At 43.6% G+C, this 26,757-nt stretch overlaps 1 protein-coding gene across 1 annotated transcript in view; it reads left to right on the plus strand.

Moving 5' to 3' along the window:
• Nucleotides 1–26,757, plus strand: part of DEPDC5 (DEP domain containing 5, GATOR1 subcomplex subunit) — a 120,983-nt gene that overhangs the window by 41,280 nt on the left and 52,946 nt on the right. Inside the window, exons 17-24 of the mRNA XM_008710586.2 lie at nt 18–91; nt 4,872–4,941; nt 7,273–7,309; nt 8,069–8,189; nt 10,260–10,480; nt 15,212–15,415; nt 17,381–17,516; nt 18,517–18,614. Coding sequence (XP_008708808.1) covers nt 18–91; nt 4,872–4,941; nt 7,273–7,309; nt 8,069–8,189; nt 10,260–10,480; nt 15,212–15,415; nt 17,381–17,516; nt 18,517–18,614 — 961 coding nt within the window. The remainder of the gene's footprint in view (nt 1–17; nt 92–4,871; nt 4,942–7,272; nt 7,310–8,068; nt 8,190–10,259; nt 10,481–15,211; nt 15,416–17,380; nt 17,517–18,516; nt 18,615–26,757) is intronic.

The raw sequence follows: 26,757 nt of genomic DNA on the forward strand, positions 1-26,757 counted from the left end.
GGCTTTTTCTCTCCTAGCTGCATAATCGAAGTGCACCCCGTGATTCTCGTCTGGGCGATGACTATAATATTCCTCACTGGATAAACCACAGGTGGGTGTGACCTTGATTCATGGTAGATGATACGGATTGTTTTGTTTTTGTTTTTTAAGATTTTATTTATTTATTTATTTGACAGAGAGAGGGAACACAAGCAAGAGGAGTGGGACGTGGGAGAGGGAGAAGCGGGCTTCCCAATGAGCAGGGAGCCGATGTGGGGCTCGATCCCAGGACCTTGAGATCATGACCTGAGCCAAAGGCACCCAGGTTTTGATACAGGTTTTGAATAACTTCCTTGCCATTTTCTCTTCACATCTCTTAAGTTCTTACGATAAGATCTTTTGTCAAGAAAATGCAGAAACTAAAGTTCCAACATTTGCTTAGAGCTTCTGTACATGCAAAGCAGTGGCAGTAACATAAGAACAATGAGAGTGAAAAAAATAGAGGCAAATTTGCAGGACTTATTTCTATTATTAGCCCCCGCTCCTACGATTCCCAGCTTCTGCAGATCATAGCAGACGAACATTGTGCCTGGCATTCTCTGTAGAAAAATCCCCATGCCTCTTCTTCACATGGGACAAGCCTCAGTGTGTCTGGTGATTGAGGCTCAAGGGTGGTGTGTCTCATGCCTCTGTCAGTGCCACTGCCTTATCCCATCCTCATCTTTTTGAATAACTGTAATCATCAGTTTATTTTTTTTTTTAAAGATTTTATTTATTTGACAGAGACAGCACAGTCCGGGGGAGTGGGAGAGGGAGAAGCAGGCTCCCCACTGAGCAGAGAGTCCAATGCAGGGCCCTGGGATCATGACCTGAGCCGGAGGCAGACGCTCAGCCCACTGCGCCCCGCAGGCGCCCCAGATAACTGCAGTCGTTAATAGTGTGTCTATTTCTGACCTCTCTCCTTCAGTCCATCTTTTAGACTCGGGTTTCTCAACCTCGACACTACTGACATTTTGGGCCAGATCATCTTTGTTGTTGGGGGGCTGCCCTGTGCACGGTAGGATGTTGAGCAGCACCCCTGACCTCCGCCTACCAGATGCCAGCCGCACCCACCCCCAGGGTGACGACCGGCATGTCTGCAGGAACCATGGCTAAGTGAACATTCCTATCAAAATACCTGGAGAGAGTTAAACTGTTTCTTTGAAATTTGCCAGCAGAGCTCATAAGCTCCTGGAAACTAATTGTGAGAACTAGGTATCCTCAAACCTGCCGAAAGTGAAAAGCCTTGGGCTATTACTTCGTTTTAATGTTTTATGATTTTTAAAAATGCCTGCAGTTTTAAAATGCAGTTGAAACCATTGGAAACTGGGGAGGGAAATCATTTAGACTAAAAAACAACAAAATAAAAAAAATCAGATATCTGCTGTATTGCCACATGCCTCCTGGATGGCACAATCCCCCTTCGTTCCTCACTTCCCTCATTGAGAATCAGTTCTTTAGACTAGTGGTTTTCTTTCCTTTCTAATTTTTTTTTTAAGCAATAGGCCCTCCCCTCCTATTTTTTAAGTGTAAGTCTTACTTGCAACCAAATATACAGTAGTGAAAAAGTATTAGTGTTTCTGTGTCCTCATGTAGTAGACCCCTCATCATGTCCCACCAAGAAACCCCAGGGGCCTGGGGACCAGCATCTGTCAGTCGCTGCTCTACCTGTTTACCAAAGTCATTTCATGAGAACTAAATCCTGTCGCTCTTTTTCTCTGATTCCTCACACCAGTTTGATGAAGACTAAGGTATTTGACATCTGAGGCCTCCTCTCCCACCTCTCGGCCACTTTTATTCTGCGTAGCAGATGCACACTTCTCCCTCTTCTGAGCCTTTCCACCTAGAGGGCCTCTCCACCTGCCCTCTTCCTCACAGATGCCTATTTATCCTCTAATGCCCGGCCCCACCATCTCTCTTCTGTGAGTTCTTCCTGTGCTGTCCTGGAGAGCCAATAGCCACTTTCTCTTTAGTGCTTTCAGAGCATTCTGCCCTTCTCTGGGTTGTCTGTTTTAAGCTGGCACTCCATGAGGGGCAGAAGACTGCTTGGCTGTGCCCCAGGCTAAACAGAACCTTTAATTTTGTCTTCTATTTAGTTGCAAATCTTTGCTGGAGATGAGCTTGAAAATTCATCACAAATGCTGATTTCGGCCTTGTAGTTTTTCCTTTACCTTTGTTATGGGCCATGTTGCCCTTGTATGGTAGTTGCTCCCGGTCAGCTGTAATCATTCATAGGTGAAGAACTAAGAAGGAATAGTGCTGGGGCGCCTTGGTGGCACAGCGGTTAAGCGTCTGCCTTCAGCTCAGGGCGTGATCCCGGCGTTCTGGGATCGAGCCCCACATCAGGCTCCTCCACTATGAGCCTGCTTCTTTCTCTCCCACTCCCCCTGCTTGTGTTCCCTCTCTCGCTGGCTGTCTCTATCTCTGTCAAATAGATAAATAAAATCTTTAAAAAAAAAAAAAAAAAGAAGGAATAGTGCTTTGGCCAGCTTTGTAAGGATGGTCTGGTCACCCAGTAATTATCCTGTTCTGAGTATGCCTCTCCCTTCTCAGCCCAGTGAGAGACTCTGGCTGGTCATCCGTGTGATTCCGTTACGTACGTGTATGTGTCACTGTTCAGTGATGCTCAGTTTTGTATGTTGTCATGCATTGCTTAACGAAGTCACTTTAAGAAGAAGTGCCTGCTTCCCAAGAGGATGACTTCAGAATCTTCCTCATCCTGTGTTTATGTTACCGTCATTTAAAAAATTTGGTTCAAGTAAAATAGTATTTTGAACTTTTTTGTTTTTTCACTTATTTCAGAGAGCAATGTATCTTCTTTTTTGTCAGCCCTCTAATTAGTTTTGGCTTTGTAATCTTTGAATAGACATTCAGATTCTTTTGCCCATAAGGAAACAGCTACCGTTTAATTATACACCATATTTCATGGTTTTATGTTTAGTTTAGGAAATAATTAAAGGACAGAGTAGCTGTAGCACACGAAAATATATGAATTTAAGCACTGTAATTTCCTCAAATTTTAATTAATAATAACTTGAAGGTTTCCTGATTCATCACTTTATTTTTCATGCCAAATCAGCTCTCTGATGCCATTTGAGATGGACAATAGATTCACACAGGTGGGGCTTCAGAATCCCGAGGCCTGCTTTGCACTTCTCCTCGTGAGCCTTGTTTGCTTGAGCCACACAGGGACAGGAGCAAAGAGGGCTCATGGCCTGAGATGCACGGCTGCTTATAGAGGCCATTGTTCTCATCCTGTCCACGAGCCTCTTCAAAAGCATCCCACAAGGCCGGAGAGCTTACCTGAAGCATAATCAAATTGTCTTCAGTGAAAAATTTTCACTCTGAAAGTATTATTAGTTAGTAATGAGAGTTGATCTAAAAAGTAAATTAATAGCAGATATGTGAGAGTTATAAAACTAGGATTTGGGGGATATCACAGACTATCCCTGGAGTCTGTTTTAGAGATCGTAGAGACCCTCCAGTCACACTGTATCGGTGAGGAACCTGCATTCCGGACAGGAAAGTGGCTTGCAAGGGTTGAACAGCAAGTTCATGGCAAAGCTGAAGCTCTTGGTTTAAACCGTTTGAAATTGTGGTAATAGACTGGTTTTGACCTTCAAACACAGGAACTTCATGTGGATAAATCTAATAGAGACCCATTCGTCTGGCTCACATCACTTTGCCACACAAATCTTTTTATTTTTATTTATTTATATTTTTTCAAATTTTTATTTAAATTCTAGTTAGTTAACATATAGTGTAATATTGGTTTCAGGAGTAGAATTTAGTGATTCATCACTTCCACTCAGATCTTTTGTAATTAATATCCGTCAGGAGAGCAGCATCCTCTACATGGTACTTTCCTTGGAACCACTCCGAGGGGCCAAGTGCCAGAGGTTGGTTGGATTCAAGGTCTGACTGCAGTTAGTATTCTTACGTTCTTGTGCACATAAAGTGTTAGTTGCCAGGATTGCCCTTCAGTCCTGGTTAGCTATTGATAACTGCCTTTTTTTTTTTGCTTATGATCAGAGTTATGATGGAAGGTGGGGATTAGTTAGTATTCAAAACATCTTTCCCATAAGCTAATTATAGATAAAAGAGAATACAGAGATATGCCTGAGAAATAGAAAAGGCTGTGCAGCCTCTATTCATTCATTCAGTCAGTATACCCAGGGCCAGTTTGGGTCTCCCAGTTTTCTTTTGTGCCTGACATGACTGCATTAAGATATAATTTTTCAAAGGTATAGAAATTTGATGGTTTGTGCCTTCTTTCCTTTCCTTTCCTTTCCTTTCCTTTCCTTTCCTTTCCTTTTTCTTTATTTTTCTTTTTCTTTTCCTCTCCTCTTAAGTAGGCTCCACGGCCAGGGTGGAGCCCAATGCAGGGCTTGAACTCACAACCCTGAGATTGAGACATGAGCTAAGATAAAGAGTCAGATGTTCAATGGACTGAGCCATCCATGTGCCATCTTTTCTTGAGACCACTTTTTTCTTCCCTTGCCTGAGTTATTCTTGCTTACCAAATGCTATTCAACCTATGAGTTGGGCCCAGCAAGTATCAAGATGCAAAAGTATCATGGTATAAATAGATTTAATCCCTGTCACAGGGAGGAGATTCTCATCCAGTTAGGAATCAGGGCTAGCGTGAAACTGTTTATGGAGAATAAAAGAACAATAATTAAAACCATATTTAATGTTTTATAGTAATTACAGAGCAAGTTAGAATTGGGGGAATCAGTGAAACCTGAGACATAGGCAGTCATGAGAGGGCTAATCCATGGCTGGAGTTTTAACCGTGTCACGAAGTTTAAAATGGAAGAGGCTTAGATTAATGACCCTTTTTTCTTTCACAGTTTCTATACGTCCAAAAGCCAGCTCTTTTGTAACAGTTTCACCCCGCGAATAAAACTGGCAGGAAAGAAGGTAGGTGTCACCAACCTGCAGAGCCTTTAGGGACTGTCACACACCAACATGGTTATTTTGGCCCCAAGATACATCTTCTCCCCCACGGTCATTAATAATTGAAGGTATTTGTCTTAGAACTTTATGATTTTCCACATTAAATACATCAATAACAAAGCAAACCCCTAGACTGTAAGGAATATCTTTGGGAAAAATATGACAATTATTTTTAGTTCCTTAATAATGAATTATTTTTGTTACGATATGACTGGTTCATTTAGATACTAGGACCTCTCATATACCTTTGAGGACAAAGACATGGGCATGCATTGCAGCAAAGGGGAAATATGAAAAGATCAAATCTTAGCAGAAAAGAAGTGCAAATTCAAACAAGAATAGGATTATTTTTTTGCTCACCAAATGGGTTTATTTTATTTTACTTTATTTTTTAAAGATTTTATTTTTAAGTAATTGCTACACCCAACGTGGGGCTCAAACTTACAACCCCGAGATCAAGAGTCACATGCTCTGTGGACAGAGCCAGCCAGGCACCCCTGCTTACTAAACAGGCTTAAAACAAAGTAATTATATCAAGTCCTGGAAAAAGTGGCGAAATTGGTACTCAAGTACCAATATGGTTGGTGTACCATACTTATGAAAAGCAGTTCAGCTTTGTGTATCGAGCAGTGCAAATGTTCATGCCCCTTGATCAGATAATTCCATTTTTGGCCATGTGGTCTAAGGACATAACTGAAGATATTGAATGCATATAAGGTCTTGGTCCTGTATTATTTATAACAGTGAGAAGTTGAAAATAATAGGAAAATGACTAAATAAACCATGGGATAGCCACTTGATGGAATATATTCGCAGCCATTTATAAAAATGCCAGTTTTAAGACTCTTAAAGGGTGTTTTTGATGTTATATGAAGAGAAAAACAGACTGTTAGGTATGTAGGTGGCATACCAGGGTTCTCTCTCCCATCTGCCTGTTTTCTAGCAGAGCTAAACTCTGAAAGCTGTCCCTTTGAGGCTGTGTTAGTAGTATCAGGGCCATTTCTTCCTTTTTGGGGGGGTGGGGTTAATGTTACCTGTTTAATAAGGAATGTATTAATTTTGAGGACTCCGAGGACTCCTAAAATAGGCCATGCCAAGTAGTGAAGTGCTGGGAGAAGGGACTCTGCCCAGAAAGGGCTGCTTCCTGACCTCTGAGGTATTATGCCTTCATCACAGACCTTCTGGACAAAGTGGCACACAGAGGAACTTCTCTGCAACATGATCATTTTGTCTTTTTTTTTTTTTTTTTTAAGATTTATTTATTTGTTTGAGAGAGCAAGAACGAGAGCGTGCGCGGGCATGCGTATGAGCAGGGGGAGGGGCAGAGGGAGAGAGAATCTCTAGCAGACTCCCTGCTGAGCACAGAGCCTGATGTGGGACTTGATCTTACGACCCTGAGATCATGACCTGAGCTGAAATCAAGAGGTGGACGCCTAACCGACTGAGCTACCCAGGCGCCACTGCAACATGATCATTTTAAAGAAGAAAGAATGAGTATTGGGGTGCCAGGGTGGCTCAGCCGTTAAGCGTCTGCCTTCCGCTCAGGTCATGATCTCAGGGTCCTGGGATTGAGCCCCACATCAGGTTCCCTGCTCGGCGGGAAGCCTGCTTCTCCCTCTCACACTCCCATTGCTTGTGTTCCCTCTCTCGCTGTCTCTCTCTGTCAAATAAATAAAATCTTAAAAAAAAAAAAAAAGGAAAGAATCAGTATTGTTATGAAAGTTTAAAGGGTCCTGAAAAGTTTTATTTGGGGGGAAAAAGAAAGCTCTTTTCATTTTCTCTCTACCTGTGTATGCCATTTTGGCAAACTGGGTAATCCACTGAGTGCTGCCCTCTTGCAGGTGTAGGCAGACCGGTGAGAGTACCGTGGTGAAGGGGGAAGCATGCATGCAGGGTTTGGGGTCAGGTAGAAGCTAGCCATGGTAGGACAGACATGCCAGTGGACTGACCAAGAGCTTGAGGGGCTGGACTTGGATTTTGGCTCTGCCACCTGCTAACTGTATGACTTTGAGCAAGTCCCCTTTTCTCTGTAGAATTGAATATCCTCCACCTGAAGGTGGGGTGCATGTCCCTGTCGGATAGAGTTTTGAGGGTGACCAAGGTGTGAGGTGGGCCTACTAGGGCCTGACACTGAGGTAGGTGGGCCTCAAGTGTTCCCTCCTGCCTTTCCATCAGTCACAGTGAAGGGTAAGGCATGGTCCCTTCTCTGGGGAGCAGCCATCTACATATTGTGCCTTATGATAGGTTCTATTCTGGCAGAGGAGGGAATGATTAATTATCTATTTAATTTTACAGCCTGCCTCTGAGAAAGCAAAAAATGGCCGTGATACATGTGAGTATTTTTGTGACCTCCTTTCATCCCTTTTAGAAAGAGTCAGCTAAGCCGTGGCAACAAAATTATGTGACATCGCATAAACAGTTCACAGCCAAGTTGGGAGACTTGAGTTCCCTTTGGAAGGTCCCTTAACTACTTTGTATATTTTTGTCCCATCAGCTCCAAAATGGATGGTGACAAACCTTGTTTTTCTTTTCCATAGGTCAGTTGTAGGGATTGAGTAGAAAATGTTAAAGTACTAACTGTACTACATACTAAGATGATCTTTTGAAAATGGGGTCATAGATGAACGACTACCAAAACCTTCCCTTTATTTAGTGCCGTACTATTTTCTTTTTTTTTTTTTAATTAATTAATTTATTTATTTTGAGAGAGAGAGATTGAGAGTGAACGAGCACATGCGTGCGGGGATGGGGGAGAGGGAGAGAGAGAATCTAAAGTAGACTCTACATTGAGCCAGGAGCCTGATGCGGGGCTCGATCTCATGACGGTGAGATCGTGATCTGAGCCAAAATCAAGAGTCGGGTGCTTAACCGATTGAGCCACCCGGGTACCCTAGTGCTAGTGTTATTTTCTGTATCACTTTGATATGTAAGTCATTTAATTTCAACAACCTGATGAATGGGTTATTATCCCACTTTTCTCAGAGGGACCTGATGGTGATTATCTGTGCCTTGCAGATTTTGACGAAGGCCCTCTGAAGGCATCTGGTTGAAATGTGTTTTAATGACAATTTGTGTGATTTATGCATTTCAGCTCTTGGGACTCCGAAAGAATCTGAGAACGCCCTTCCCATCCAAGTAGATTATGATGCCTACGACGCCCAAGTGTTCAGGCTGCCAGGCCCGTCCCGGGCTCAGCGCCTCGCCACCTGCAGGTTTTTTTGCCAGATTGACTTTGGGGTGTATATAAAAATTGCTTGGGAAAACCTGAGGGCCTGTAGGGACCTTCATGTGGCAACCCTGAAAATGTTTTAAATTAAAATTAGCCAGTGGAAGCTATACCATGTAGATCATTGGGGATTCTCTTTCCAGGTTCTCTGGCCCACACATTTTGTTAGCTATATTTGCACGAAGTATTTTCCCCAAATAGTGTTCCACTTTTTCTAACCAAGAAAAACAATTCACAGATTCTAGAATCTTCTCACTGGGCTGCCACTAATATGTATAGATCCTATGGCCCACAGTTTCTTTCAGGTTTTTTATTCCCAGAAGGCAAGAGACTTTCCTTAATTGCTTTTAAATTTGCTCTATGGTATTTGGTCATATGATAGTCTTTAATTGTGATGTGGTTAGATTTACCAATATATTCATTTCTGAGTATTATGTAAAAACAAAACAAAAAAATCCCTATCCCAGGGCTTTCCCCCACCCCCAGTGGACCAAATACCATGAGTCCATTTTCCAGACTTCTTAAACATGCAAGTTTTTTTAAGCACAATGATTGGAAGAATATGCATCCCTTCACATTGATAAATGAGTTTATAATGGCCACATGATTGTCTTCTGTCCTTTTTCCTCATCCCATTCTAAGATGAAAACATTTAGAGCTCAGACAAAACATTTCCTAAATCTTGAGAACATTTAGTGCCGTTAACTGCAGCTCTCCCGCACATAGATGCTGCTTAGGGGCTCGGTAGTGCTTTCCTTTGGAGTATTTAAAAATGCTTTCATGGTCCAAGATCCTGGTTTTCTTTTTTCTAATCAAAGGTGGCAAGACTTGGTATTTCAGAGACCTAGGTTATGTGTTCCTTGAGGGAGCAGACCGTGTTTTAATTGGTGCTCTGTCCCCTGCACAGGACTGAGCTTACACTGGTCTCCAGATATTTACTGTTGTAATAATGTATATATGGTCAGCCCAGGGGATCTATTTTCAGGCTGTTTAAGCTCTGACTTAAGACAAAATCCTTCCAGGCGGAAAGAGAACAGCACTGATGCCAGAGGGGAAACCCAATCTATAGTTGCTAACTTTTCCATTCTGAATTTTTATCTCCCCATTGGGCTTCTCCCCTTTTGATCCTTCCTCCTACAGCTTCCAGAGGTTTCCCCCTTAGGGAGTTTTATGTTTTAATAAGGGTATACTGCTTTTTAAACCTTTATTAAGGAGATGTTCGAACATGCTCAAATAGAGTAGTGTCATGAAGAGTGATCCATGTCTTGTCAGACTAATTTCTTTACTTTCCCCACATTTTACATTTTGCTTGAGTATTCTAAAACAAATCCTTTTTTTAAACCTGTAAATGCTATAGTGTATGTCTCTAACAGATAATAAATAATCACAAGTACCAAAATTAACACTAATTCTTTAGTATCTTCTAATAGCCAGTCTATATTCAGATTTCCCAATTGTTTCAAAAATGTATTTTTACAGTTGGTTGGTTTGAATTGGGATCTAAAGAGGATGCAGACATTGCATGTGATTGGAATGTCTTTTTTCTGTGACTGTAGTTGTGTTGCTTTCTTCGTTTGGCTGATTGTTATGTTATAATGTTTAACTTATCCTCTCTTCTGGATTTCCTGTAAACTAGCAGTTACCTCCAGAGGCTTGATTAGATTTAGGCTCAGTTTTTCATATAGGAAGACCCTTGAGGTGGCACTGTGTATTTTCTCCTGCATCGTATCCTACTCTGTTTAGTTGTCCCATTTTCGGTGATATGAGATGAATCAGTGGGGATCAGGTAGGGTCAGACTGGAGCAGTTGCTGCTTTACAGCTCTGACCCCAGGACTTGAGCCATTTGAAAACTGTCAGTTCTTACACAGTGTCCATAGTGTCTCAAGCTGGTCAAGGCAGAATACCTCCCACATTATTTCCCTCTCATAGATCACATTGGGGATTTTTGTTGTTGGTTTCCTGAGTAGCCTGGGCTGGCGACAGGTTTTGGTGTTTTAGTTCCGGGTGGGGCAGCATCCCTTGCTTGTTGGTAACTCATTGTCTCTCACCTGTCAGGTCTGTGCGAGAGCGGGAGAGTCACAGTCGAAAGAGCGCCAGCTCCTGCGACGTCTCATCCAGCCCTTCTCTGCCCAGCCGCGCACTGCCCACTGAGGAAGTGAGGAGCCAGGCTTCTGACGATAGCTCCCTGGGCAGGAGCGCCAACATCCTGATGATCCCACACCCCCACCTACACCAGTATGAAGTCAGCAGCTCCTTGGGCTACACCAGCACTCGAGGTCAGAGAGCTGAAGCACGGGCACAGCTGGGGACAGATAGGGACAGCTCCCTTCCTGTAGCAGGGGTTGGGGGGGGGTGGGATGTGACCAGGTGTGGGGTATAAGTCCTACATCTTAATTATTTCCATGCCAGTGCAATGAGTATAAGTCACCTGAGCTGTATGTATGTGTCTCTAACACCTTTATCCCCTGCACTGTAGCTATATACCTTTCCTTATGTTAATGTAGAGCTTTTCTTAGGCCTAGAGTCAAAGGTGTTTGCTTATTTCCTTTTTTGAAATTTTTTAATTTTTTTAAAGACTGTATTTACTTGAGAGAGAACGAGCGAGAGAGAGCACACAGAGGCAGAGGGAGAAGCGGATTCACCGTTGAGCAGGGAGGCTAACATGGGGCTCAGTCCCAGGACCCTGAGATCATGCCCTGAGCTGAAGGTGGACGCTTAACTGACTGAGCCACCCAGGCTCCCCTGTGTACTTATCATCCCCATTTGTGCCATCCCTAAAACAGCCTTGGCCCCATATTCTACTTTAAGATTTCTCCTCGCAGTTACCTGCTAGGTAACTAGGGTTGCACTAAGGAGCACAGGTGCTGCTTTTTCTGTATCTTCTCCTGCCATCCAACAGCACCTGCAGCTGGAGTCTACAGGCCCCTCCTGACTTTTTAAAAAACTTTTTATTTTGAATAATTGTGGATTCATGGAAAATTGCAAATTACACATGCACACACACACACACAGGGAGGTCCTATGTACCTTTCGTTCATTCTCCCCATGGAGACATGTTGTGTAACTGTAGACAATGTCGAACCCAGGAAACTGACAGTGGTACAAGCCGCAGAGCTTATTCAGATTTCACGTGCTTAACATGTCCTCATTTGTGCATGTGTATTTCTATGCACTTTTTTTTTTTTTTTAAGTAAGCACCATGCCCAACATGGGTCTTGAACTCATGACTCGGAGATGAAGAGCCATATGCTCTACCAACTGAGCCAGCCAGGAACCCCTTAGGCAGTTTTACCACATGTGTAGCTTTATTTATTTATGATTATCATCGTCATTAAGATACCAAACTATTCATCACCACAAGGCTCTCTTGTGCTACCCCTTGATAGCCACACACTCTCACTAATCATTCGCTTTCTCTATAATTTTGTTAATTTCAAAGATGTTCTGTAGACGGAAGCAGAGCCCTTCTGACTTTTGATCACTGACTTAGGAATGTTGTATACACACAGCTACCCCCTGTTGCGCTCCTGGAAGGATTCCCAAAGGGTGAGGAGTGTTTTCTATGCCCTAGGACGTTGAAGGGGAAGGCATCAGCTCCAGCACCATATATACTGTGCCAAAGGCCTAGGAAAATTTTTGACCACAGAAAAAAGTGCATTTGTTTTTTAACTGGCTCAAAGTGTAAAAAGGAAATGCTGAAAGAGAAAGGAATAGATACTAATTACATGACTATTGTATATAATCTATGTCACCTATATTAATTAGTTTTAGCATTCAAAGGAATTTGAATACATTTGAAATTTTCTAGGTTAGCTTTTTCCCACTTTCTGGAAATTTCTAAGTTTGCATAGACAGTTACTCCCATTTTGCTGAAAATATTCTTTTTTTTTTTTTTAAAGATTTTATTTATTCGACAGAGATAGAGACAGCCAGCGAGAGAGGGAACACAAGCAGGGGGAGTGGGAGAGGAAGAAGCAGGCTCCTAGCGGAGGAGCCTGATGTGGGGCTCGATCCCAGAACGCCGGGATCACACCCTGAGCTGAAGGCAGACGCTTGACGACTGCGCCACCCGGGCACCCCTGCTGAAAATATTCTTAGTAGGGTCTGTAACAAAAGCTAAATTAAACTAAACATTAATTCTTTCAAAACCTTTGTTACTCTAAAAGCCAGATCTCTGAGGAAATAACACTGTAGCTTTGAAAATAGCTTTGAAAGTAACTTTGAAAATAGTTTTCTTAAAAATTATAATTGATTTTGATGTTCTTTAGTGATATTTGGGAATTTATTGAGAAAGCCAAAAACAAATTTACCGGAATATTGTAAGGCAGTATAATCTATAGGCCCTTAGTTTACTGTTTGTCTGCTACGTTTAGGGGGTCTTATCTATTTACCTACCCAACATAACACAGAAAATATTTCCCCTTTCCTCTACACGTATATTTGACCCACTTTATCCCTTAGTCCTATTTCTCATCCTTTTCAAAGCATGAACTTACCTTTTTTTAAATTGGGTTTTCTCCTTTTATTTTCATGATAACTAACTAGACCATATTCTTTTTTATTTGGTAAACCGGAGCATCAATTCATTAACTAACAGTGAAAAATACAGCTTGCACGGAGATCTGAATGTTCTCTTCTTGCATGCAAATCAGCTTTGAGGAATTAACTATTACTATATACCAGGTTCTTTGGTAGGCATTGGCTAAATATTGGTGGACAAGAGAGATTCCTTGATGCCATGGAATTTGCATCTCTTGGACCCACTTTATTTTTTTTTTTAATTTTTATTTTGTTATATTAGTCACCATACAGTACATCCCCCGTTTTTGATGCAATGTTCCATGATTCATTATTTGCGTATAACACCCAGTGCACCATGCAATATGTGCCCTCCTTAATACCATCACCAGCCTATCCCAATCCCCCACCCCCCTCCCCTCTGAAGCCCTCAGTTTGTTTCCCAGAGTCCACAGTCTCTCATGGTTCATTCCCCCTTGGACCCACTTTCTAATGTGGGTGATTGCTTAGTGAATATGGGCTGCACACCAGTGGAGCTGGTTGTGGGTTTTAGCTCTCTGATCCACTTAGTTTATGTAGCCTGTGGCCTCCATCTCTATAATAGGGACCTCTCTGCCATTGGATGGAGGACAGGTTAAGTCTAAATATCATGCCACCTCCTTGCCAGGTCAACACTGGATGCATCCATTTCTTCATTCTTTTCTCCCAAGAATTTTTTTTTTTTTAAACACAGTGGCATTTGATTGCTTACTTATGTCCAGGTCACTGACTCAGTGGGAGGAGGTTCTGATCCACCCACTCATTAGGTCCCCAGGCTCCTTCCATTCTGGGATAACATGATCATTAGCACTAGTCTCCAAAGTTGGCACAGTAGGGGAAAAGGGAATGGATATCATGAGTGGAGATACTTGCGGTCTAGGCCTTCAATTGGAGCGTGTCACTTCCACCTGTGTTCTGTTGGCTGGAACAAAGTTATGTATTTTATTTTGTTTTGTTTTTTGTTATATCCAGTGTAGTTAACATACAGTGTTACATTAGTTTGGGGTATATAATATAGTGATTCAACAATTCCATACGTCATCCATTGCTCATGATAACAAGTGCACTCCTTAGTCCCCATCCCCCTGCCCACCTCCCCTCTGGTAACTATCAGTTTGTTCTCTGTAGTTGAGAGTCTGTTTCTTGGTTTGTTTCTCTCTCTCTTTCTCCTTTGCTCATTTGTTTTGTTTCCTAAATTCCACATATGAGTGAAATCACATGGTATTTGTATTTCTCTGACTGATTTATTTTGCTTAGTGTAATATTCTCTAGCTCCATCCAGGTCGTTGCAAATGGCAAGATTTCATTCTTTTTCATGGCTGAATAATATACCATTATATGTATATACCCCAGCTTTTTCCATTGATCTGTTGATGGATGCTTGGGCTGCTTCCATAATTTGGCTATTGTAAATAATCCTGCTATAAACATAGGGCTACATGTATCTCTTTGAGTTAGTGTTTTTGTTTTCTTTGGGTAAATACCTGGAGTGTGATTACTAGATCATAGGGTAATTCTATTTTTAATTTTTTGAGGAACTTCTGTACCCTTTTCCACAGTGGCTGCACCAGTTCACATTCCCATCAACAGTGCAAGGGGTGGAACGAAGTTATTTAGCCCCAGTACAAAAGGGCCGTAGTCTCGTGTGCCTACACATTGGCTACCTCTGCCAGGGTCTGCCCTTCTAGGCACCAAATATCTATTTTTTTTTTATTTAAAGATTTTTATTTATTTAATTGACAGAGAGACACAGCAAGAGAGGAAACACAAGCAGGGGGAGTGGGAGAGGGAGAAGCAGGCTTCCTGCTGAGCAGGGAGCCTGATGTGGGGCTCGATCCCAAGACCTTGGGATCATGACCTGAGCCGAAGACAGATGCTTAATGACTGAGCCACCCAGGTGCCCCCCAAATATCTATTTTTATTCTTCCTCCCACATATAGAATATACTCACCCTATCTCCCAGGGAAACAACTCAAGTCATTGCATTCACCTTTCTAAAATGTAAAGTTTGTGGTCCTCCCCATCAGGTTTTGGTGTGGCTTCATTGGGCCAGTAATTTAGGAACCAGAACCCCCTTCTCCCAAGTATTTATTTATTTATTTGAGAGCATGGGGGAGGGGTAAGGGGAGAGGAAGAGAGAATCCCAAGCAGGCTTCACCCTCAGCACTGAGCCCCACACAGGGCTCAGTCTCAGGACCCTGAGATCATGACCTGAGCTGAAATCAAGAGTCGGACACTTAACTGACTGAGCCACCCAGGCGCCCATCTCCCAAGTATTTAAAAGTAAATAAAATGTTTCATTTCATTATAATTTGGTGATTTTACTCCTTTCTCCCACTCCCTAACATGTACGATGTCCAAGATTCTAGTCAGCTTGGCTGATTGCCTGCCTAGTCCTGGTCTCACCGAGGCTCTGTGCTTTCTCTTTGTGCCTCCACAATAACTGACAGATGTGCTGGAGAACATGCTAGAGCCACCACAGCGAGACTCTAGCGCGCCGGGAAGATTCCACGTAGGCAGTGCGGAATCCATGCTGCATGTTCGACCCGGGGGATACACACCCCAGCGGGCACTGATTAACCCCTTTGCCCCCTCACGAATGCCCATGAAGCTCACATCCAACAGAAGGCGCTGGATGCACACTTTTCCTGTGGGTAAGTTGTTGCTCAGGAAGGAGCCTGGCCTGGGAGCTGCTAGTCCTGGTCCTTGTCACTAACCAGCCCTGGGGCCTTGCTCAAGTATCTCAACTTCTGTACATGTCCAGTGCCCCACCCACGAGATGGGTCTAACCATGGCCATTCTGCTTTCTCCAGGAGTTCTTGTGAGAATCCTTGAGGACACACTCGGAAAGGGCTTTGTAACTACCGAGCTGTATAAACCTGAGGGCTTCTCATTTTTGTTCGAAAAGGACTGTACTTTGTCACCTGCTTTCTTTCTTAAGACTAGTGCCCCTCATTCTTGTTCCTTCCTTCCACTCCTAGCTCTCTCTGGTAGTGATATCATTGTCTTGGTTACACAGAAGTTATGTTACTCTGTGTTCTCTCAGGGGTCTCTGACAACTGAAAAAAAAAAAACCACAAAAACATTTTTTGAGAAATGGGTGAGCCGTTTTTTTTGTTTTTTGTTTTTTTTAGTTAAAATAAATTGGAAAAAAACCAAAGGATAAAGTAAGTGGGTTCTATTTTTTATAATGAGATGCTCTACAGAAATAAAAACGAGCTACAACCACATCCAAACCTATGTTTAAATTTACAAACATAATGAAAGAAGCCCGACATAAAAAACTACATTCTGTATGATTCCATTTGAATAAAGTTCAAAAGCAATCAAAACTTAAAAAAAAACTTTTTTTTTCTTCAAATTCACTGTTTTTCCTAGCCCATCCTTTTTGATCTGTGTTCTCTCCTACAGAGGATGACAGTAAGGTTTTATAAAGCTGTGGCTAAAATTAAACTTCAGCTTAATGGGCTCTGACTGGGCTGGGAAGGAACAGATGCATGAAACTCCGGGGTTTTTCATGGAAGGGATCCTGCTGAATGCCTGCAAATGTCTAATTATTTCCTTTTCCAGTTGCTTTTAGTTGTTAAAAGTTAAATAAGTAAGGAGTGAATCTGGTTGTTTGGGCTGTCATTGGTGGTCACTCCCAAACTCCTCTTTGCCCAACCCTTCTCCCTGCCATAATCAGTCACATGATTTGTTTCTTTCCAGTGTCTCTTTCCCTACATTGTTATCCCCATGGGCTCCCTTCGAGTTCTCTTGGGAGAACTGTTAATGTTTCTTGTGTGATCTCCAGCTCTTCTTGCTCCCAACCATCAGGCACCCTTTGCTAAAACACAACTGTCTGGCCCCACTTCCTCTGTTTCCTCCTCCTGCCCGCCCAGTCCTTATAGCTGAGGCCCTCCTTGCCCAGCTCCCCAACTTTGCATCTCCTCGCTCCCATCCTCAGATCCTCAGAGGTTCTGTTCTTCCCCAAGCTCGTCCGGTGGTCTCCTGCTTGTCTTTTGCCTCCTCCACATTTGGGATTTCACACACCTTATTTCTTCTGCCCAGGTACCCTCTCCTTCAGTTCCTGCTAACCTTGCTAAATGCTCACCTCTGAAGCTTCTCCTTCCCTGGGAAGCATTTTTTTAGTAGATTTCACTAATGGTGATTTCTCTCCCACCCATCCAATGTCTTTTCTGCACTTGCTCATCCTCTGCTGCTTAGAGTCACCCTTGTCACCGTCTTATGTATTAACAGAGTCATTGGTGTTTCACTCATGCGTTCCTTGTCGTTTCGTTTGTGTTAGCCCTCCTGGGAGGGGCCCTCTTCTCCTGTATGTCAGTGTTTCTTCACAGCATCTCAGCTTGACATGCATGAGACAGAGGCTCCTAACGTATTCTTAGGGTAAACAGGGTGACAAACGTGAGGCCCTACAGAAGGATGAGTCCTGCTCGGAAAAGGAGGTGTTCTTTTGAGAGGCTGGAGGGTCATGTGTGTAATGTTCCCCTTGGTGTGCTCTCCTGTCTGTCTCTCCCAGCACCCATGTCCCGGCAGCTGGAAAGAAGGAAGAGTAAAGCTAAGTACAAAGCACTAGCTGTTGGGTGGGAATGATGCTCAGTGGATCTTTGTCTGGGTAGGACCATCCGGAGAGGCCATCCAGATCCATCACCAGACCCGACAGAATATGGCGGAGCTGCAGGGCAGCGGGCAGAGGGACCCAACTCACTCCTCTGCAGAGCTGCTGGAGTTAGCGTATCATGAAGCTGCTGGAAGGTGAGAATGTGCGTAGGGCTCCAGAGGGTACCTTGAGAAGCTCCCTGGCACCCAGGACCACGGCAGAAGAGTCTGCTGACAAAATGTTATATTTCTAAGACTTGAAGGGACAGTATGAGATGAAGCCCTTCCTTTGTCAGTGCCATTCCTTTCACTGGGCCAAATGCAAAGCAAATAGCCTGACACTGTTGCCACACATGTATCCAGGCCCTGCTGTAGCTTTCATTCAAAGCACACTGCATAAACCTCAAGCATGAGTTTCGTCTAAACCCCAGCCAAGGCTGAGAACGAGTGCTGAGACAGGTGGTTCATGCTGCGTGTTTCAGGCAGTCTGTCTGTGACTTTTGTCATTTTGGTCACTGAGAAATTCGACTGTTGAATTTATAAGTTGTTGGTGCTAAAAGCAATGGAAATCAAGGCCTGCGTTTATAGAAAGAGTTCTTTTGAAATCAAGTTCTGAATGCGTTACAAGGCATCCAAGAGAGTCAGTGCAGGAATAAAGTCATTTAAGCCTTGACAAACATGAGCTGGGGTGACAGCTGGCCTCCCTGTGCCTGTGATGCTTTAGGAAATACTTGGCAAAGGGCAGTCTTTGGCCCTTTTGTCAATCACCTCGACATGCCATGGGTTGGATGAGATATGGGCAGGGCGTGACCCTCTTTATCAGCTTAACTTGGTACCTCTTTTCAGTCAGGTCATATCCTCCTGTTCGTGTGAGCTGGGGAGGCTTAGGACAAGAAAGGGCAGGCCATCCATATGGCAGTGGGAGAGCAGTTTTTGGGGGGCCAGGGCAGGATAAGCAGGCCACAGGAGGCCAGAGCTGGCACACATACTGAGCACCGCAGCCTGGTAGCCTCTGATACGGCTCCCAGTTGTTGCCAGCCTGTGCGGCCAGATATTCAGAGCTGTTTTTGATGAAAATTCCCGGGATACAGGGTGAGCAGGATGAAAGAGGTGATGATCTGCATTAAGCCAGGTGGCTGGGCTCTGTTCTTTGCAGGCACAGCACTTCCCGCCAGCCTGGTGACAGCATGTCCTTCTTGAACTTCAGTGGAACAGAAGAGCTTTCTGTCAGCCTGCTTAGCAACAGTGGTGCAGGTAACCAATCCAAGAGGTAACAGAATTGGGATGCTCAGAGTTGCAGGCTCACATCTAGAAAAGACACGGGGACCAGAAAAGCAGGGCCAAGTCTATTTTAGGATCATTTCAGCCACGATTTTGGGTGACCTATTTAGAAGCAGTGCTGTATAATGCATGGAATTATAAATGGGCTGCACGTTACATTTTTAGCTGAGAGCACATTGGTCAAGGTGCATTCATCATTAGCCTGTCTCAGTGAGTCGTGACCAAGGGCTACTTAAGAGCTTGCTGTGGAGGGTAACCCCAGGGACAGCAGGAGTAGCCTCTGCTCTGGAGGAGCTTCCAGTTCTGTGAGTAGGGGGCTCACCCAGCAGCATAAAAACAATCAGAAGAAGCCCAGAGGGGAACAGTGTGGTTCGAGTGGTAAGATCAGAAAAGAGAAGGGTGACATCATTGCTTCAAGAAGTGGGCATACACCTCAGACTTGAAGGCATAGAATTTGGTTACCTAGAGAGTTAGCCGGTGAGGGTTCTAGGTGGAGGCGGGGAGAGTATGAACTTATACTGATACAGGTTATATGCTTTCTGGAAGCACTTGTATATCTACCCTGTCATGCAATCATCCTAGGAGGGCATATGCCATTAAATATATTTTGCACATGGGGCAACTTAATGCCCAGAGGTGTAGAGATATTACGTGAGTCTCTTAAGCCCATGGCCACATGTCCTGACTCAGACTGCTCTTCCTCATTTCGATCACACTGTTCAGAGTAGGATGTAGGGGAACAGGAGTTGGGGTGGGTGAGGGCAGATTTTGGAAAGCCTCAAAGGACAGCTATTGTTCAACATGAGTGTGAAACACATTAAAACTTGGGGGGCAGGGTGGAAATGGGGCTGCTCTTCTCTGTCTTAGTTTTCTATAACTAACTTGCATTTCTAAAACTTAGCTTAAAGAAGGTGTAGCGAAAGTGAAGTTGCATGAGATTGCTTAATGAAGTGTTCTTTCATTCGTTGGTTGCTTCATCCAGCAGTATTTCTAGAGGTCTGTGGCTAAGTCTTGAAAAGCAGTTGGTAGTAAATGAATCCCTAAAGGATTATAATTAATTCATTTCTTCCCTTCTTTTTTCTCTCCCTCTGTTTCTTTCTTTTATTCTTTCTCTTTAAATGAGAAAATGAACTGAATAACAATTTGGGGAGAAGATACTTTTTATGCCTGCGCTCAGGGTTCTGAAAATGTCACTTGGCTGCCAGACTTCTGTAAAGTACCATCAGAATATCATAAAAGCATCCTTTCCATTTTGCTAAACCACGGGGCCATTTTATAGGAACCCAGACTTTGAACTTCCCAGGCTGTTTGGGGTGGGTTGTACCAAGGAGGGCTGCTCTGGGGCTGACAGGACTACAGTTTGAGCTAGTTTTACTGGTGACCTGAAGCAGGGGAATTCTACATTCCAGTGGTAACAGCACCAAGATTTACCCCCGACTAGTCCTGGAGTGGTTTCTGGGCCTGGGTTAGCTAAGGTAGACCAGATGATTTCTCAGAAGATGAGTCTTTTGGAATTTTGAAATCTACTTTGAGGAAAAAAGGAAGTTTCAAAGAATCCTTATTTGGGGATGGTCGTGGAAGATTCTCTAATGACATCATCACGGAGTCCTCTGAGCTAAAGATTCCCTGGCACACATGCATGCATGGGAAAAGTGTCTGCTACAACCTGGATCCCTGGTTCAGCCTTCCTCATCTTGGGCTCTTGCACCATAGATGCATGCACCTGATGGGCCTCTCTGCTTGGATGACCCCAAGTACCTCATCTTTAGTGTACTGACAACGGAAATCATGTCTTGTGGTTTCCCCACCCCCTCCTCATCTTCTGTTCCCTCTTTCTTCTGACTCTGGCCCCTCCCCTCCATTCTCAACTGCCACTGCTTTGGTTCAGACCCCTGTCATTTCTGGCCAGGATTATGATAGCAGCCTTCTAAGTGATCTTCCTGCTCCTGTTCCTGTCCCCTGTGATTAATCTTCTGTACTGTCACCAAGGAGATAGTTCCAAATGCAAATCTGACCAGCCACTCCTCCCCACATATAAAACCCGCCTGTGGTTCATGGCCTGTAACGCTGGTCATTACCTGTCTCCTGCCTGCCTTGTGTCCTCATTTGCCACCACTTCCACACATCATGCGTGGAGAAAGAACTCAGGCTGTAGACTCTTTGGATGTGAGTCCTGACTCCACTTCTAATGAGCAGTGAGGCCCTCAGGCCAGGTAACCTCTGTACGTCTCACTTTCATCATCTGTATCATCCGATGTGATAATCCATGTATAAGGTGCTTGGAATGGTGCCTGGCATGCTCAGTGAATGAGGGCTGCCATTGTCGGGTATACTATGAGATGTGCATATGTTACATTCCAGCCATTGCTTGTGGCTGCTCCGAAGATCTTTGTCCTCTTACTCCTTTGCAAGGAGTAGTTCCCATGCAGAATATGCTTTTCCCCTCTCTTCAACCCTCATTCTCCCTGGCAGACATCAGCTCAGTCTTTATGATTCAAGTCCAACAATACCTTCTCTTTGAAGCCCTCCCTGGTGGTTCTCTTCCCAGGAGATGGTAGGCATGTTTCCACAGAGCTCCATATGCATAACGCAATTGTACCACTTGGCATATCATGATCCTGGTGTTTGTTTCTATGTCTATCTCTGCACTAGACTGAAAGAGCTTATCTTTATTCATCTTCTCCTCACAGTGTTTAGCACATTTATTGACAAATGAATTTGTGCTTCCACGACCAAGCTGCCATATGTGAGAAGCATTTGAACAGCCCACAAAATTATTCTCTTTAATTGGTATGCAAGTGTGCAATTACATAAATATGTTCTAGAATGTGTAGCTTCTTAGAGAAGGTGTGGGCTCCTTGGATTCTTTTTCTGGTCAGGGTGAGAGCGTTAAGTAGGATCATCCTTATGTTTGTCCCGTCCCTTTATGACCAGTAGCATGTATTTTCAGAGGGGTCGGGGGTCATCAGGAGGTAGGCTGTAGCATTGGGCTCCCATAGGAATTGAATTCCATCTTTGATCTTGTGCTTCCTGGTCAGTTATGTTAGCCAGCGACAGAAAGGATTAGGTAAAAATCATCCTAATTTTTATTACCATGTACAATAGCCAATTAATCTCAGATCTGTCAGTATGTATCTCGAATCTTTCCATATGTCATCACCTCCACCGGTACCTTCATCTTTTGCTTGGATTGTTCCAGTATTCCACTAACTGGTCTCTCAGCTTCCTCCTTTTGTCCTTTCATGTAGTTTATTTCTAGCACAGCAGTTCTGAGTGACCCTCTGAAAATAGAAGTCAGATCATGAAACTTCTGTGCACAAAACCCTCTGGGGGCTTCCCAGTGCACTTGGATTAAAAGCCAAAGGTGTCACAGTAGCCGACAGAGCCCCCTGCCTCTTGTGACCCTTTGTTACTCTCAGACTTCATCTCCTGCTTTCCCCTCGCACTTTAGCGAAGTGTTTCCCAAATGTATCAGGCTCACTCTGCATCTGAGGTGCTTTCTCTTGCTCTTCCCTCTGCTCTGCCCTCACACCAAAGAGCTTTATGAGTAAGGTTCACATGTCTGAGTTTGCCCAGGACAGTCCTGGTTTGAATTCATTGTCCTGTATAATTATTAATCGTGTCTCCTTTCAGTCTCGAAGGTGTCCTGGATGAGATGATAAATGATACGGCATCCTACCCACAGCTTGTTCTATTCCTTCCTTTAGGTCTTACCCAAATTGCCACTCTTTACCCTGGCACTCCCCATCCATCTTCCCTGCCTATTATTTCTCCAGAATACCACCTGCCATACTAGATCTTTTAATTTTGTATTTTTTTATTGTAAGCTCCAACAAGGCAAGGATTGTTTCAGTCATGGCTGTATCTTCAAACTTAAAACAGTTCCTGGCACATGTCAGGTAGTTGAATGAATGCTAAAAGCTTTCTGAGGTTAGCTTTCCCTCCACTGAAGAGTGCTTTTCTTCCCTGTCTTATAACCTTGCTGAACAATTAACTGGATTCCTTTTCTCAAAGGCTTAGATAGTCTTTTTCGGCCTTGCTTGTTTTTGAAGTGACTTTCCTTCCAAGCCATCCTCAATCTTCATGGAATACGGTTTGCTTTCTTCAAACTCACTATACTCTTACCCATTCCAGAAATGTTTATTGAACTGTAGGCACTGTGCTAAGGCCTGAGAAGAAACAAAATGATTAAGACAGCAGTTCTCCTCACCTCAGGGAGCTCTGGCTAGCTATTCACTTGTAATTCTATTTGAAGCAGATTTGTGCAGGGTAACAACGATGAAAGGGAAGCGCTCTTGTAGGGAGCTGGGCTTAGTGGTTACCGTGCGGTTGAACCTGTGACCTCTGCTACATTATGATACGGCAGATGAGGGAGTGCCCCAGCCCTGTCCCTCATGGCCTTTAGAGTTTAGCCTTCAGCCTTTGCTGATGCTCAGTTCATCATCTGTGTAATGGACATAAAGATCTTCACCTGCCTGCCTGCCTCACAGGGTTGTTGTAAGGTGCAAAGATAGATCGGTCTCCTTAAGTGCAAAATTGTCACAGTAGGTTCTCATCTGAGGACAAAGTGGGGTCTAAATAAACAACTAGTTATCTTTTCATTCATTAAAAAATAGAAAAGAAACAGGAGAACCTCATCTGTGACCCCACCTTCACCTCCTGGGCTTGACAGTTTGCACCATCTGCAGGCACTCAAGCGTGACTCAGATTTTCTCTTGCCTTTGGACATGATTCATATGCGAGTCACGATTCACAGGAGTGGTGCCTCTGTGGGTTTCCCTCTTGGCCTTGTAGAATTTCATTTCAAGCATTGTTGGCTGGGGCCTTGTACCTGTACTCTTCACTTGTTTTTCACCATGCTGCCCAGCAGGAACCAGGTGGTCGATGAGATTGGAGAGATAGTCTTTTTTTTTGAAGATCTTATTTATTTATTTGAGGGGGGGAGAGTGCAAGCGAGTGAGCACAAGCAGGGGGAGGGGCGGGGGGGGGAGAAGCAGACTTTCCGCTGAGCTGAGAGCCCACTACAGGGCTCTATCCCAGGACCCTGGAATCATGACCTGAGCCGAAGGCAGACGCTTAACCGACTGAGCCACCCTGGCGCCCTGGGGAGATAATTTTTATCCCTCTTGTTTCTTTAACTGGGCACCCATTTATAAGACTTGCCAGTCATTGTCATTACGTTCTTTGGGGATAAGTGCTCTAGATAATTTTGGAAAAGAAAACAAAGAAAACAACTGGATGCCATGCTTTCTTTCCTGGTGGTATTGGGACTCAGAATCTGCAGCTTGGTACTTGTGTTGAGTATTAGGTGCATGGGGCTGCCTGACAGCTGAAGTAAAAAGTAAATCATAGCACACTGAGGCTGGAAAAAAGGGCCTCGGAGTCATTCACCCAGGCCAGGTTGGGATTTTTGTGGGTAAGTGCCGTCTCTGTAGCCTAGAGAGGAGAAATGACTAGCCCCGTGCATGGGCTTCTAGATGACAGCCAGGACCAGTCCCGAAGGCTCCACACTGATTACCCATTTTGGCTTGAGGTTAGCAAGCAAAGAACATGTTCAGACTTCTTCTTTTCCTTTTTTTTTTTTTTAAGACAGATTTATTTATTTATTTATTTATTTATTTATTTATTTATTTATTTTGAGAGCGAGCATGTGCATGGGCACAAGTGGGTTGAGGGGCAGACAGAGAGGGAGAGAGAGAATCTTAAGCAGGCTCCCTGCTGAGCGCAAAGCATGATGTGGGGCTCTATCCCATGACCCTGAGATTATGACCCGAGCCAAAATCAAGAGTTGGATGCTCAACTGACTGAGCCACCCAGGTGCCCCAAAATTCAGATTTCTTGACTCTGAAGAAATGTCAAAAGACAAAGCTAAGATGGCGATTTTCAGCATTTGTCCCCCAAGTTGAATATCTAGCTTCGAATGTTGAGAGTGAGGTCTCATTCACGAATGTTAGGTTGGAGCAGAGCTGATTGACCATGAGGTCTCACCTTAGTCATCTCAAGTTGTGAGGCCATCATAGCCAATAGCCAGTCCATTTGACAGAAAATAAAATCTTAAAGGCAGAGGTGGTGGGAGCAGAAGTTTGTTGGGCTTGAACTGCAAGAAAACTGTGTATGAAGAGCCTCATAAAAGAGCACCAGATATCTTTCTGTAAATATTTTTCATTGCTGTTTTTTAAAAGTAAAGTGTGTGTGTGTGTGTGTGTGTGTGTGTGTGTGTGTGTGTGTGGCATAAAAAAGCTGGTGGCCTTAAATGTGCTTTTGTCCGTTAGAGATGGCACAGTTCTACTTTTGGCCTAGAAGCCAGAGCTGCTCTGAGAATCCCTATTGGTTTGCCTCTTTGAGCTGAAAGAATTGCCCACGCAGTTATAAGTTGAACTGTTCCTTTATTAGTGTAAGAATTTCAGTTCTTACAGACCCAGTCGGGATTTGGGTTTTCTTAAAAAAAAAAAAAAATGCTCTAATGACAAAATTTAGCATCTAAACCTGTGAGGTAATATATTTAATAATTTCCTATTGCTCAGAATGCTTTGAGAAGGCTGGATTTATACCAGTTGCCTTCATACCAGTTCTCAGGCTGAACAAGAAAATCCACCTCATTTCTTCTTCTTTTTTTTTTTTTTTAATATTTTATTTATTTATTTGAGAGAGCGATTGCGAGCACGAGCAGGGGGAGGGTCAGAGGGAGACGGAAAGGCAAGCTCCCCACTGAGCAGGGAGCCCAACTCAGAGCTTGATCTCAGGACCCTGGCATCACGACCTGAGCCGAACGCAGACGTTTATTTAGCTGACTGAGCCACCCAGGTGCCTCCCACCTCGTTGCTTCTTAATAGCCATGCTTTGTGTTTGCATGAAGATGGATATTGTCAGCCAAGCTAGCGTTTTCAGAAAATTTAGCTCCAAATGGCTTTTGGCTGTTGACAAAGAACTGCTAACATTTTCAATAGCCGAAAACTGGTGGCCCAGATGGAGAGTTCAGGAAATGAAGCATCTGTAGGGTTGAGCAGAGTCTGAATGCAGCTTTCACCTATTTCCTGTGTGATCTTCCCTAAGTTAATTCACTTCTCTGAGCTTCAGGTTGTCTGTACAAAAGGAATCGTACCTACCTCGTACCTGCCTCATAGCAGTGGTTTGAATAAAATGAAACACTTTATTTGTCTAACTTAATAAGTTTTATCTTCTTATTCTAATACTAGTAATAAAAAAAGAAAAATCTAAAGGCAGTTCCAAAAAAGAAGTTCTTTTTTTTTTTTTTTTTAAGATTTTATTTATTTATTTGACAGAGAGAAAGACAGCCAGTGAGAGAGGGAACACAAGCAGGAGGAGTGGGAGAGGGAGAAGCAGGCTCCCAGCAGAGGAGCCCAATGTAGGGCTCGATCCCATAACGCCGGGATCATGCCCTGAGCCGAAGGCAGACGCTTAACGACTGAGCCACCCAGGCGCCCCCCAAAAAGAAGTTCTAAAATTGTTTTGGCCAAGTGCCATCTTTTTAAATTTTTAAAAATTTATTAATTTTATGGGCGCCTGGGTGGCTCAGTCAGTTAAGCATCTGTCTTCTGCTTAGGTCATGATCCCAGAGTCCTGGGATCGAGCCCTACGAGCCTGCTTCTACCTTTCTCTCTGCCACTGTCCCTGCTTGTGTGCACTGTCACTCTCTGTCTCTCTATCAAATAAATTTTAAAAAATTATTAATTTTAGGGGCGCCTATTCCTATTGCTCAGAATGCTTTTTAAAGTTTATTTATTTTAGTATTTTTTAAAGTTTATTTATTTTAGTAATCTCTGCACCCAACATAGGACTTAGACTCATGACCCTGAGATCAAGAGTTGCACGCTCCTCCAGCTGAGGCAACCAGGCATGCCTGTGTTTAACTTTTTTTTTTGTCTGTTTAACTTTTAAAGAAACCACAAAACTGTTTCCCAAAGTGGTGCACCATTCTGCATTCCTGCCAGCAATGGATAAGGTCTGCCATCGCTCCATATCCATATCCACACTTGGTGTGACTTGTCATTTTAGCCTTTCTGAGAGGTCTGTAGAGGTAATTTCCCTCCTGGCTGAGGATGTTGAGCATCTTCTCATGTGCTTAATTGCCTTCTGTATATGTTTAGTGAAGTGT

The sequence above is a fragment of the Ursus maritimus genome, unplaced genomic scaffold, assembly GCF_017311325.1.
Source record: "Ursus maritimus isolate PB19 unplaced genomic scaffold, ASM1731132v1 scaffold_33, whole genome shotgun sequence".
NCBI lineage: Eukaryota > Metazoa > Chordata > Mammalia > Carnivora > Ursidae > Ursus > Ursus maritimus.